This window comes from Periplaneta americana, chromosome 4, assembly GCF_040183065.1.
Source record: "Periplaneta americana isolate PAMFEO1 chromosome 4, P.americana_PAMFEO1_priV1, whole genome shotgun sequence".
Taxonomy (NCBI): Eukaryota; Metazoa; Arthropoda; class Insecta; order Blattodea; family Blattidae; genus Periplaneta; species Periplaneta americana.
In genome coordinates this window covers 122,616,536-122,631,413 of record NC_091120.1, presented here as the reverse complement: position 1 = coordinate 122,631,413, position 14,878 = coordinate 122,616,536, and the positions used below count along the sequence as shown (strand labels likewise).

At 35.3% G+C, this 14,878-nt stretch overlaps 1 protein-coding gene across 1 annotated transcript in view; it reads right to left on the bottom strand.

Moving 5' to 3' along the window:
• Src42A (Tyrosine-protein kinase Src42A) overlaps positions 1–6,539 on the bottom strand; it is a 585,202-nt gene extending 578,663 nt beyond the window's left edge. The window contains exon 1 of the mRNA XM_069823919.1: positions 5,999–6,539. Within this exon, the coding sequence (XP_069680020.1) occupies positions 5,999–6,396 (398 nt within the window). The 5' untranslated portion in view covers positions 6,397–6,539. The remainder of the gene's footprint in view (positions 1–5,998) is intronic.
• Between the last annotated feature and the right edge of the window lie 8,339 nt (positions 6,540–14,878).

Sequence of the window (14,878 nt, the reverse complement as noted above, 5' to 3'; positions counted from 1 at the left end):
ACTCATGAAAGTTATCAGTGCAGTAAAATTTATAAGTGCAGTTAAGTAACTGACAGTTAACTGAGGTGTACCAGAAACCGGGCATAAAAGTATGATAATATATTGTTTCATTGTTGTTTTTTTTTAAGTATTTGCACAATATAGCAGATAGCTTTTCTTAACGCAAATTACATTCCAAATTTTTGGGAAAAGTAAAAGTGTCCGTATTTTTGTATCCAGAATTATGGCAACCGTATTAAGTAGGCACAACCATAAAATATGAATATGTGGCAACTCGGGTACAGAAATGTGGGAGTGCATGAATGCTAACAGTATGGGAGAACTTCGTTTTCACAGAAACTGCGTTAACTCTACAAAATTTCCGAACACTGAAATGCGTGATCGCCTAGAGATAGTAGTGAGCAAGAAAAAATAACTCAAAACAGAACAGACAGCAGCCACTCGAACGAAACTTGCGATGAATGAAGGGGGGTGGGGGGAGGGAGGGAGGATTTACAGGTTGGCTATAACCCCAAATCACATAGCCTATAACAGATTACTCATCCCTATGTTAAAATCGGTAGCACTTCGAAGAGAACTGCCAGGATCGCCACCCGTCCGCTGTAAACAAACACAAGATGGCAGTACAGTCGCTAATGCAATTCAAATGGGAGTTATGACGTGACTCCTTATGTAACAACTAGATGGCAGCATAGTAAACCTGACAAAAGTTGTTACCGTCAAAGCCTATAAGGCCGAGCAAACTGTGTCTATATGATCTAGACTATAACCTAAGAACCACATAAAAGTGAGGAGCTAAAGGGACAGAAGTGAGTAAGGTGGATAATAATAATAATAATAATAATAATAATAATAATGGTAGAGCCTAAAACGAGACTAACCTTAGGGTCCAAATTTTATAAATCCCTCCTATCGATGAAGATTATCTTATCAGAAGCTTGTTGATTACAGACTGCAAAGATGAAGGAATGTTATCTTGCATTCCATTTATCACATAAAACTGTCCTCCTGTTGGAGGACTCTCATCAGCCAATTTTAAATGTCAATAAATTGCTGAAATATGACTTCAGCAAGTGCTGATGACCACTGATCTAAACAACAATTTACTAGCTAAAATAATGTTATATAGGCTGCCCTCTTTCCTCAGCTTTCGCCTTCCCCCCATTAATTACATACCTAGCTCGCAATAAATACAAAGTAGCCTACACTAAAGATGTTCCAAATTTTGTTTCATACTTCATATCCGAATATAATATACGTAATCGAAATTTATATGTTACAATACTCCTCATACTGGTACTACAGCATAGGTACCAGTTTCCAATTTGATAAACGTAGGTCTATTCAGAACACGGTTACCTTCCTTCTCCTGTTCTCCCAATATTCCAATTTTGTGCACACAAAATAAATTGTTTGCACTGAAAAGTGTCTTTTTGTATGTGTAATGATGCACATTCGACAAATATATACAAACCTATTCTTTTTTAGTAACTTTTCTTAATGGCAATGAGGTAACCATATAGGTACCTACTAAAGTTTCTATTCATTTGCTGAGAGATACAATGACACCACTTAGATAGGCATGTTTAGATAATGAATTTAAATTTCAATATCACAGGCTGCTTTGTAAAGTAGACTTTAAGGAATATAGCCTACCTGGCAACTGTGTTGTCCTTCATTGTTCAAAGCTTAGTCTGACTATACTTTGGACAATGAAGAATAACACTTCGAAACTAGTAGCCCGGTATACCCCTAAATATTAACAATAAAGAAGTTGGAAAGTTAATCAGTGATATAGTGTTAAAAGGAATGTAGAAAAATGGAGTTACATTTTTATTTTGAAATAACGTAGGCTACTACAGCTAATTTCTCACTGTCTATTTTCACTTAAGCTTATTTGTTCATCTTAACCACGTTCTTGAACACAGAAAATGATCACAAATGACAGGTGCATACTTAAGTGAAGAAATTTGGGAAAACGTGAGGTTGAATTGTAAGTCTTTTTGCATTTCCGCATGGTCATGACCTCATCTGAAGTCGCACTCGCGACTTTCTGACTTCGCAGCATCACACCTTAACCGAGACGCTATCGCGCACTCCAAAATACACAATTACTTACATCTTTATTACAGCAGTCACAATAAACATCACAGTCCGTCTTTAGGAATTTTTTTTTCCTCAATTTTGTCATAAGAGCTCTTCTTGCAGTTCTAACAGAGTTACAACAACACTTCGCAATTCGACATAAAAGTATACCGGTACTAACTTACGAGTAAATTGCAGTTTGCAAGCACACTGCATCTGTCTTCCCTTCTTTCAATATTTTAACCTCTGGTTTGTAACGAGCAAGAGTTGCGGGGGGGAGGGGGGTGAAATTCCAGTATAAAGGTAAAGTTTAGTTGCAAGTCCAAAGACTAGTTGTCATGTAGGATGCCATGAAACCATATTACCAATAAGTTTCTGTTTCTATTTTTTTTTCTCAATAGACAAATAACGTGGAAATGCCAGATTCTACAAAGCAACATTCATAAAAGGCACTATTATGCAAGTTTAACATAACATATGCACTAGTCAGAAAAAAGGGTCAAATATGCTATTAAATCTAAAGTCTTCAAAATATGCATTATGCATGAATTTACTCCCAAAAACGCCAAAACATGCAAAAATGTACGAAAAAAGTACGACAATGAATCAAAATGCCATAAAACGAATATTAAATATTCATTTTATTTATTTTTTTTATTTTAGTAGGTTATTTTACGACGCTTTATCAACAGCTTAGGTTATTTAGCGTCTGAATGAGATGAAGGTGATAATGCCGGTGAAATGATTCCGGGGTCCACCACCGAAAGTTACCCAGCATTTGCTCATATTGGGTTGAGGGAAAACCCCGGAAAAAACCTCAACCAGGTAACTTGCCCCGACCGGGAATCGAACCCGGGCCACCTGGTTTCGTGGCTAGACGTGCTAACCGTTACTCCACAGGTGTGGACTTAAATATTCATGACATAATATATGGTATTTATGACATTCGCAAATTTGAGAAGCGTAACCAGCTTACACACACACACACACACACACAACACACACACACATAAAGTCGTCATATTTCTTTCATGGAATTAAGATCCACTTCCACTAGATGGCTACCGACACCAGCAGCAGAGCCGACAATACATGCAAACGAAATTACGCTAAATGTAAGGAATGTTACTAAGTTACAGGTGTGTAGTATTATATGACAGGTTAGGTTAGGTTGCATTAGGTGTGTATTATGAGAGACAGGTTAGATTAGGTGTGTGTATTACCACTATGTTAGCGACACTGAAACCCACTGTTACATTAACGAAATATGGCCATATTCTTCATTCACGCACGGCGATTTTCTTATATAATGTACGTATTTAGAGCTCTCTCAGTGATCACATAAATTTCAACTAATCAATAATGTAAATCCATGGCATTTTCAAAGTATTTTATGAAGTTCCTATAGTGGCAGGGACATAAATAATATTCACCAAGAAAATACACACAGGATGACTACTAGACCTATAGTGCAAGCATACAAATCAACTAACTTACATATGTATTAAATGTGTAGGCCTAGGCTCATCTATTTTTGTGTTAGAAATACGTTATTTGCATAATATTAGACTAAAATATGTTACAAATATAATCTTGTAGGCTATACCAACCTGAAACCTTTCAGTTTCTTAGATTTATTTATTTATTTAATCCACTCAACAATGTAATTACAGAGTAGATAAAATGAAAATAACAGTAGTAATACATATAATAATGGTATTTAAACTTCAACAGTTACAATCCAATACTACTCAACAGAAGATATTAAGCAAATATTGTACATGTAAATCTCGGTAAACAAAAACAAAAGTATTTACAGTATGAAGAAAACATGAAATGCAAATAACTAGTCACAGATTAATAACAATAATACAATAACTGATGAGGAACTAGACCTGCGTTAAGTCAGAATTAGGAGTGAGTTCGTAATGATAATTGATATGAAATAATTTAAGAAAGAAGACCAAAAATACAATATGCAAACCAGTTAAGACCTATTTATTAGCAAAATACTTATGGAGTGTTTTGAACGGTACTGGTATTTATTTCTCTCAAGAGTGTGGTTCTATCCTGAAAGATGTCAATATTGCTCAGTTTATCATAGAAGGAACAGATTCTAAGAAGTGGAGAGTGCTTATAATAACATGTCCTAGCATAGTTTATATTAAATGTTTTACTGGTCCTACAGTTCTCCCTTGGTACATGTATTGCTATCCTAGACAGTAGATGACTATTTACAGAACTTGTTAATAAATTATGGACGCATTTTATATCAATATTATTTCTTCTGTGTTGCAAACTTTCAAAATTAAAGAGAGACAAAAGAGATGAGTACGAGATACTACTTTCATTATTCCAGAAGGGATAGTAACCAAATGATTTAAGAAACAAAAATCTGATGAATCTTTTTGAACACTCTCAATTTTGTTAATATATTTAATTTGATAGGGGTTCCATACAGTACTGCAATATTCAAGTTTTGATCTAACTAGTGAAAAAAATAGAATTTTTAAACTATCTTGAGAGGAGAATTTTGTGGTATGTCTATAGATAAATCATAGAAGTTTAAGAGACTGAGACACAAGTTCAAGTATATGACTGGAAAAATCCATATTATATGTGAATACTATGCCTAAATCTTTTACTTTGTCAGTAATTTCCAGGAATTCCCCACCCATTGAGTATCTGTAAGTAAAATAAGTTTTTTTTTCCTAGTATATATCATATAATGACATTTATTTAAGTTGAAATACAGTTTATTCTTCAGTGACCACTTGTATAACTCATTTAGATCTCTCTGAAGCAAGTGACAGTCCTTAGCTGTAGGACAAGATTTAATAATTTTGACATCATCAGCATACATTAAACATAGTGAGTTTGATATCGAGTTCGGTAGGTCATTCATAAATAATAAAAATAAAAGTGGACCCAGATTTGATCCTTGAGGGACCCCCGATGTCACTGTAAATTCTTCAGATCGACATTTGTTGAAGACAACAAACTGTTTGCGGTTTAATAGGTAACTTCTAAATAGAATTATAAGAGAATTACTAATCCCGTATTTGGCAAGCTTCTTTAACAATATATAGTGATCAACAGTATCAAATGCTTTTTTGAAGTCTGTGTAGATTACTTTAACTGGATTACCAATGTCCATATTTTCAGTGACATAATCACAAACTTAAATTGGATGAAGTTGATCTACCAGTAACGAAACCATGTTGTTTGTCGTCAATAATGTTTTTGACTGAGAATTAAATGTATTTATATATAACAGATTCAAAAAATTTTGAAAAGACGACAATATCGATATAGGCCTATAATTATTAACCAGTTCCTTGTCTCCGCCCTTATGAATTGGACAAACTTTGGCTATTTTCCATCTATCACGAAAAATCCCAGTCTTGAGAGAAAATTATAAATATGCAATAGGGGTTTGATGAGACTTTCTTTACACCCCTTTACAATATATGGGGGAATTTCGTCTGGCCCTACTGATTTCTTCGATCTAAGTTTCTTAATTGCACTAATAATATCTTCTTCGCTAATAACATTAATGTTAATACAATCAAAATATTCACGAGACTCGTGTTCAATGGTAACTTCAGAAGTGATATTACTAGGTATGTACACACTTTGGAAGTAGTTCTTAAAAATATTTACAATTTTTTCAGGTGTTTCAAAATTGCAATCTAAGTATCTCATATTACATGGCAAGCTATTGTTAGATGATGTTTAAGTAACATACGTATAACGACATGCTTGAAAATAATATTTACACATACTGTAAGTGATGTTTCCACCTTTCTCTAAAACTCAGCTCAAACAGCAACAGTTAATAATTTATAAAATATTTAATAAATAATACTAAACCCTTATTTTGTACCATATGTTAAATTAAAACATTACTTACGGTTCTGCCTCGATGGATTTCAATTTTGCGACATAATTTGATGGTATGTAGCCTTCTTGTTTTGTAGCTTTGCTTCTTGCTAACCACCAATCACCCTGAGTATCATTCAAGATTTCCAAATGTTCTCCCTTACGAAAACTTAAATCTTCATCTGTCCGTGCATCATAATCATACAATGCCACAAATATTTTTGCATTTGTACTACCAGGATTGTCAGGTTCAGGAATCGGTGGCATAGGTCCATTTCTTCCTGGTTCTCTACTGCCAGCCCCACCTATTGGATCAGCCCCTCCAGTAATGGGAGGGTTTACAGGACTTGGGGCATTAGGATCTTTAATAAGGGATGGAAGTTCTTTTTTCGGCGGCGGGGTTCTCTGACGGCTGAAACAATTTCCCATCTTGACGCTTTCCGCTACTACTCACAGTAACAGATCACAGTCTTTTCAAAATGCAGTACCATGTATGATTCACTCAAACACTCATCGTCCAATATGCTCGGTAGAAATTAAACACATCATTACCTATTCTAAAGTCAACGCACCATTTTAGAAAGATCACATTTAATCACTATTTTAACACAAAGGCACAGCTTACTTCACTTCATTCAACCATCCTTGTAGTTCAATTATAACATGGCCCACTATATTTGAATCGATTTAAATACTTTCACTAGGGATAGCATCTTCTGGGAATTCCAGGTTGACTATGTACTATCTACAGACACTCATATCAGAATTTCTACTATTAACATGATTTGGGCAAATGTGAAATTTCATTCATATTAAACAGATGATTGTATATTTATATACAATTATATCTCTATTTGAATTTTCATAATGCATAATGTAATGAAATCGAATGTTAAAAACTAAGTAAATATTTAACGACATCCGCTGCCGCCATCTTTTAAAAAACAAAATGACTAAGTTCAGCATCTGATTCATGCTACATATTCTCTATGGTTGAGTATATCAACTTTGTTCACAGCTGGCTTTAGTTCGATGAAACTATTTAACACAGTCTCAAATAACAATCGCATAAAACGAACATTTTCTTTCTGCCAGTATCCGACAGCTGCTATGACAGATGCACTCCAAGCGACTAGCAAACTGAACCAATATGCCATAGGCATATTAAATTAAGCCTGGTTCAGACGGTGCAAGTTTCTGTGATGGATACCAACGTGGTTACGTTGATGGCTACCCTGCGTGGTCACTTGCTGGCTCCCGTGTTGTGACTGTAGTTGTTCACCCGGTGCTGACTCTTTTCACAGTTCAAATTAGAAAATCATCTGCTGTTTTATCTGTTGCCAACACTCATGGTCAAAAAGAAACTAAACCGTGAGTGGAAAATAACTAAAGTCCTACATTAACAGTAGTAAATATAGTAATAAAGTAATTAAGCCATAAGTGCAAAACAGCTAAAGTCCGATATAGTTGTTGTTTCTTAGAAATTAAAGAATATAAAAAAAGCAGATTTAGTTACGAGAGGCTCGAGTCAGGATCATCAAGTAGTCTGTTATTTGTCTATGGTGATTACCAAGAGCAGGTTGTGAGATTGTTAACTCCTCATGCTGCGCATGCGCGGCCATCTCATGCACTGCCAGTGAGATCCTTACCGGTATTTACACGAGAAGCTCGAGTCAGGATCATCAAGTACTCTGAGATTACCAAGAGCAGGGACGAGACGATAGAAGTCACCCTCGGCTCTCTTTTTGCGCATGCGCCATCGGTGTAGTATTTCCGCTTCTGGTGTGATGCTGGGCCCCGTTGTAAGCATAAAAATTGTTTTATTCACCGCATGCTAGATTCACCTTCGTCACAATCATATATTATTTACATTTCGGTGATACAAGTTACGTAATTATAATAATAGTGCATTGGTAGATTTCGCAATTATTACTCCAGCTCCTGTTATCCAAGTCAAACCTTATTTTCGTATAATTGTATTCCAGAATATTTCCTCATAAGTCTTGATAGGCTATATGTATTAAGAGTTAATTTCTGGTGGTAGTATTGATATTAAACTTGGCCAACACAATATTCCATCTACAACTTCAGAGGGGCGGCAAGAACTAGCGCTGAGGTAGTTCTGGATATTTCAACTGTAAACCAACTTATGAAGTCGTGATATGCAAATAAATATCACCAAACGTAGGTGTCAACTTCAGAGGGGCTGCAAGACACTTTGTGTGCAAATTTATAAAACCAGGGGCATCACATCCAGTAAAATTAAGAGTGATCTCAACCTTGTTAACAATTCGAAGAGATATTCCTATGTTAATAAAGCGGCGAAACTAGCGCTGAGGTAATTCTGGTGATTTCGGAAGTGAAAATTGTTGAATTTATAACGGATTCTTTTTATGTAGATACAGTTGATCGTATATGCATCATAGACAAATATATGCATGGCATAACAAAAGCCTAAACTAACCAAATCTAACCTGCCACAGATTCGTATATGCAACATGTATATAAGCGGGGAACTACTTCAGCACTAGTTTAGCTAAAAATTGAATTAATTTGTTTGAAAGATGAAGTAGGATATAGGCCAAAGATTATTATTTGACTCTATAGAGAGTAGTGGTTTGGTTCGACTGGAACATCTCGGAAAAAAGAAAATATATATTTTCTTTTATTATTACCGGCATAGACCTATATTCATTATTATTTATTATTCCACAGTTGAGTAACAAAATGGACAAGAAACCATCAAGAAACTGTATTACAATAATCTGTAAGATGTTTACAGGACAAAAATTATTAAAACATGTAACAATGCTATACAATATTGAAGTATAACTTAATACACAATTTATGGCATTCGTAGTTGACAAATTACCTAAGCAAGTGGTTGCCCACCTGGGTGTGTGGAACCAATGTATGTTTTCAAACGTTATTTTAACTAAATTTAACTTCATCGCATTCTGTGACATATCAGCTGGCTGAAATATTTTTTATCTCACACTTCTGAGATTTTAACAGGAATGAGTTTGTCCAAGGACTTCCCTTGGCTTGAAACTCTTGCTTACATATCCGATATTATTATTATTTTTCTTTATTTTAATCTCTAGGATCCAACTGTGTTCAGCATTCAGGATAAGACTAAAGCAACAACAAAGAAATTAAACTGGTCTTGCTGAGTTATCAATCGAGAATTCGATTAATGTTCCACTCTGTGACTTTCGTCCAATATGTTTGGAAGCATTAAAGTATCTTCATTGATTGACATTAAAATTACGGAAATATTATCAAATAAAGACAATTGTATGAAAAATTCATTCCCGATGACAAACAATTAATAGTTTGACCAAAGAAAAGGGTCTCTTAAAATTATTAGAATTATCTACTGATATCGTGGTTAAAAATTGTGTTTCCTAAAACATCTCTGTTGCAATCTTGGTTGCATGACTTACCAGTATATCTCAATGTTTTCTGGATTGCAGTACTACACTTAATGCCATTTGCATCAGTATATTTCAGTGAGAGTACATTTTCTGCTCTGGTCTTCTTGAAGAACAAATACGAGTATAGAAGTAAACATATTCTTAAGGTAGATTTGCAACTTAAGCTACGGTTTGTTTATGGTGATCATCACCGGACGCACATCGCCGGCGATTATAAATGCTGGCGATGATTGTCAGGAAGTGGTTTCTTTTCAGTGTAAATCGCTGTCAATTCTCATTTGTTTTGCTACTTTAACTCGATTAAATATTTCTACATGGCCTTCTCTAAAAATCGATTATTGAACATGTATGGAGTGATATGCGTCCTGAATTTGCTTCAGAAGCAACCTCCAGCGTTCTGCACCGCGTCCAACAATCATCGCTGTAAAGAAACAGTGCGCATTCATTTTAACAGCCAGCAACTCCAAGCAATGATCGCCGTAAACAAACTGCAGCTTTAGAGTACCTACAATTCAGCCAGACTTCGCAAAGCGACTTCAACCATTCCACTAATAATTTTATAAGTATAAAAAACTTGTTTAACACTAGAAGAACCAACCGATCATTTGACTCATTTCGATATTTAATTTATTTGTACCTCCTCTGTGTATTTGCTGAACAAGCTAGTCCTTCAGGACATTTATTGAATTTACTCTTTTTAGATCCTCTGAAAATGTCAAGTCCCTATCATTATTTATGGGGATAAAAGTACAGTTACCTAGAAGGACGAACATAGGTCATTTTTACTGGTCTGCACTGTCTTATTTTCATGCAGCAGCAAACTACAAATATTGCTGTTTTATGATCGCCTTACGCCTCCTAATAATGAACTCAATAGGCCTACATTGTCCCCATGTGACAAGCTTACTGAATGTATGTGGCAAGTCTTTCATATTACCGAAAATATTCCCTTTATGTAGACTGGTTGATACTCAAACATAAGAACGACAATAGGGAGTTTATAACCGCTTTCCTATGACATTACAATATAGTCAATTTATTCTGGATAACAGCGGCAATTCTTTTATGGCAACTGTGTGAAGTATTTCATTAGTCTATCTCAAGATTTCTATTTGCCATGTACTGTAGTTATTTTGCAAACATGGCACGAAAGGGTTTGAGCGATGAACTTCTGTTATGAAAGATTATGAGTGATGAAGAATTCTGCATTATTTAGAAACACTGTCAGAAATAGATTAGGAAAGAGAATATCCAGTTAGTGTTTGTGACGAAGATGAAAATGAGACTGGTGATTTTAATTATATCTCGCGAGATTATATATTCCAGCAGTGTCCAGGAAACCGGAGAGAAAGACCTGTCAGATTGGAGGGTGTCACAGCAGAAATAAGACATCACATGTCTGCGCAAAGTATAACAAATTCTGAAAGAATCATGTATGTGTGTGCAAAGTGTAGAATCATGTACATGTGTGTGTGCAAGATGTGATTATAATAATCAATAGACTATAGATAAATTCAGAAAACACAAAATATATATGTCAAAAATATTTAATGTAAAATTGAGTGAACATGATGTTAAGAACAGAATTGCATTTGAGAAATGGCAGAATTAATATGCTAGTACCTATACACAGTTAATAAAACAAATTTTCTTCATCTACACATAACAATTTCTTCTTAGAAGAAGAGTGTATTGTGGTCTCAAATTTTGTTCTGAAATTATTAACTCACAACTCTTTAATTATACCCACTAAGTCTGTAATAAGACGATATTTCAAATGAAAGCTGCTAATGAGACAGAAATTTAGGATAAAACGTGCATGTCAAAATGACCGGTGCTGGTCGTACTAGGTAGTTTGAAAGTCCCAGTCTTTGTAATGTTAATTTTAACAGCAAAAGAAACATCCCACTGGAAACCGTATGGTTTCATTTTTGACAGTAAAGATATGATAAAACATAAAATAACCTTGTATTTGTATATTATATTCAAAACTTAAAACTGATATTTAATATAGCTACCAACTTATTAAGGGTAGTTAATTCACTACATTATGCAAATGTTTAATGAGTACAAAATGATTACCAGATTATTACAGAAAACACTGGAGGTCCACCAAAATGAAATGTAAGCTTCAAAGGGTTCATCACACACCATATTTGGAAACCACTGATTTAGGTTATGGCAAAATATAAGGATAATAAATAACGACTATAAGATGCAATGTTACAAATGTAAGATATTTACAGGGCAAAAATAGAGCACAATACATTAACAGAAAATAATATATAAATTATGAGGAATATTTACAGAAATTATCTTTGAGAAAATAAGAGACGATACATGGAGACATTATTCATTTAAGATAAATGATGATAAAAACAATAATACGTTAGCATTAAATAAGTGCAAAATAAGATGTTGAGGATGTAATGTAATTAATGGAACACACTGAATATCTGGATTGCGGTAAATAAAACATTTTTATGCTTACAACGGGGCTCAGCATCACACCGGAAGCGGAATTTCTTCACCGATAGCGCATGCATAATAAAGGGAGCCGAGGGTGAATTTTATCGTCTCGTAATATTTGCTGTTTGGGAACTGAACTTAAGGTGCGTACACACTAAGCGAACGAACGACAAACGATTGTATTGTATTTATTAACATCATACATGCTTACAGCTAGAATATGGAACAAGTCAAAAAACTTAGTACTATTATAAAATCTTAATTTATAGTCACAGCATAACGAATAGAAAGAAGTAGTGGTCGCACTCTGTTAATTCAAACGGCCGATACCACGCGGCGCTAGTGCAGAGTTCGCTCAGTCTGTTCCGTGTGTAAGTACGTAAATACATTTAACGTAAGTTGCACTGTTTACCTTTCGCTCCATATACGTACGTAACTGGCATTGTACTTACAACATTAAGACTATTTGAAAGAAAAACACATTCATATACATCACACTGTAAAACAAATAATAGTTTAATATGTAAAACTTAACTTAGGGCTGCTTGTAGGCATGCAATATGTACTCACCAACAGTTACTTGTCCGACACTTTGGAGAATTTACGAGATGGTTTGGCGGCTCTCGGAGCTTGGAGTTCTCGTCGGATTTGTTTCGTCCGGAAGAAGAACCGACATTTCATATAGTGAAAAATTAGTTTCGGTATGATATCCATGGCATGATCCAAGCAGAATCCTGTTCCCGGTGGCTGAATTACAATTGAGGTAATACTGTCTATGCACTCGTGAAATATGTCGCCCCACATTCCATCGCTCAATTTTTCTTTTATTGTCTGTTCTGTTTGCATAAGCAAATGAAACACGCACGCCCTACAACCCGGAACAAAACACGAAGGCATTGCTTCAAATATAACACGACAAAAACATAATAATCTCGTCCTTTAATAAATAAATCGTGAGAGCTACTCACTTGTCACTCGTGTACGAATAATTGCAGATTAGTGTATTGGCACTTAAAGTATTTAACGCACTTAATTATACTAAAAAAGCAAACGAAATGAACGAACACTTTACTGCTTCTTTTATGGATATTCGCTTCCAACTGAGCAATACCGATCGCAGCGTCACTAATTCTCTTGGTCACCGTCGACAATGCTGAACAGATAGGAGTGCGCACACTTCTTCTTTCTATTCGTTATGGTCACAGTCTAGATGAAATATATACAGACGAGATTTACAATATAGTTTACTAGTACAACACATAGTTTTAGTTTTGCATTCGTTGATTGAAATCGGTACGTGTGTACGTCGCAACAAAGGCAAACCGATCGTTTGGTTTGCCTTCGGAAGTGATCCGTCGCTTGTCGGTACATCAAAGGAAGTTGGTATTCGTTGTGGACGGGATTTGCCACTAGCTTGTAGTTCGTAGCCAAAGAGTTTGTAATATATAACTAGAGACACCAATGGCGCTAGTGTAGCGTACAAATTTGAACCGATGTTCGGCCGCCATTAAAGGGAGTTGATGCTTTGCCGGGAGTGCGAGCAGTTCATGCTTATTTGAGGAGTACGAATAAATATAAGTACACCTGAAGGGAAATAATAAGAAAATGGTGAAATACTGCGCCGCAAATAATTGTTCTAACATAGCTTGCTATTGTAGGATGCCCAGGAAAACATACATATCTTGATATTTGTAAATATGTTCTAAATGCAGTTCCTCCTTTCAATGTGTTTACAGAATGTCGGAACATTTCTTGGATAACATTTTTTTTTCCAGAAGCATATTAATCTGGTTTATACGGTTGATTTCAACAATGTATGTAAGGGTTAGGTGCCATCATATTACAGTAGATTATAATAGCAAAGTGCATAATAAAATCCTCAGACAGTATCTCTATAAAACTGTTTTATTTCAGAATAAATTACGGTAAATCATGTAATTTCCGTTTGGTACTTCTAGTTTATTCGTGAAAATATAGCTGATGGCCACAAATTTATTACCACCACCACAAGATGCCTTGCCATCACTACTACTAGGTCTACTAATACCAAATACTAGGCCTATTAATACCAAATATTAGACCTACTAATACCACTACTACAAGGTCTACTACTACTACTACTACTACTACTACTACTACTACTACTACTACTGCTACTACTACTACTACTACTACTACTACTACTACTAGGCCTACTATTACCACTACTAGGCCTACTATTACAATCAGCACCACCACCACCTGACCTAATAATACCACCAATTCTAGGCATACTATTACCGCTACTATTAGGCCGACTATTATCACCAATACTAGGCCAACTATTACTACTAGGCCTACTCTTACCACTACTACTAGACATTTTAATACCACAAATACTAGGCCTACTAATTCCACCAATACTAGGCCTACTAATATCACCAATACTAGGCCTACTAATACCACCAATACTAGGCCTACTCCTACCACTACTAATAGGCCTACTAATATCAACAATAGTAGGCCTACTCTTACCACTACTAATAGGCCTACTAATATCACTAATACTAGGCCTCCTAATACCATCAATACTAGACCTACTCTTACCACTACTAATAGGCCTACTAATATCACTAATACTGGGCCTCCTAATACATCAATAATAGGCCTACTCTTACCACTACTAATAGGCCTACTAATATCACCAACACTAGGCCTACTGTTACCACTACTACTAGGCCTACTAATATCACTAATACTAGGGCTCCAATACCATCAATACTAAGCCTACTCTTGCCACTACTAATAGGCCTACTAATATCACTAATACTAGGCCTCCTAATACCATCAATACTAGACCTACTCTTACCACTAGTAATAGGCCTACTAATATCACTAATACTGGGCCTCCTAATACATCAATAATAGGCCTACTCTTACCACTACTAATAGGCCTACTAATATCACCAATACTAGGCCTACTGTTACCACTACTACTAGGCCTACTAATATCACTAATACTAGGG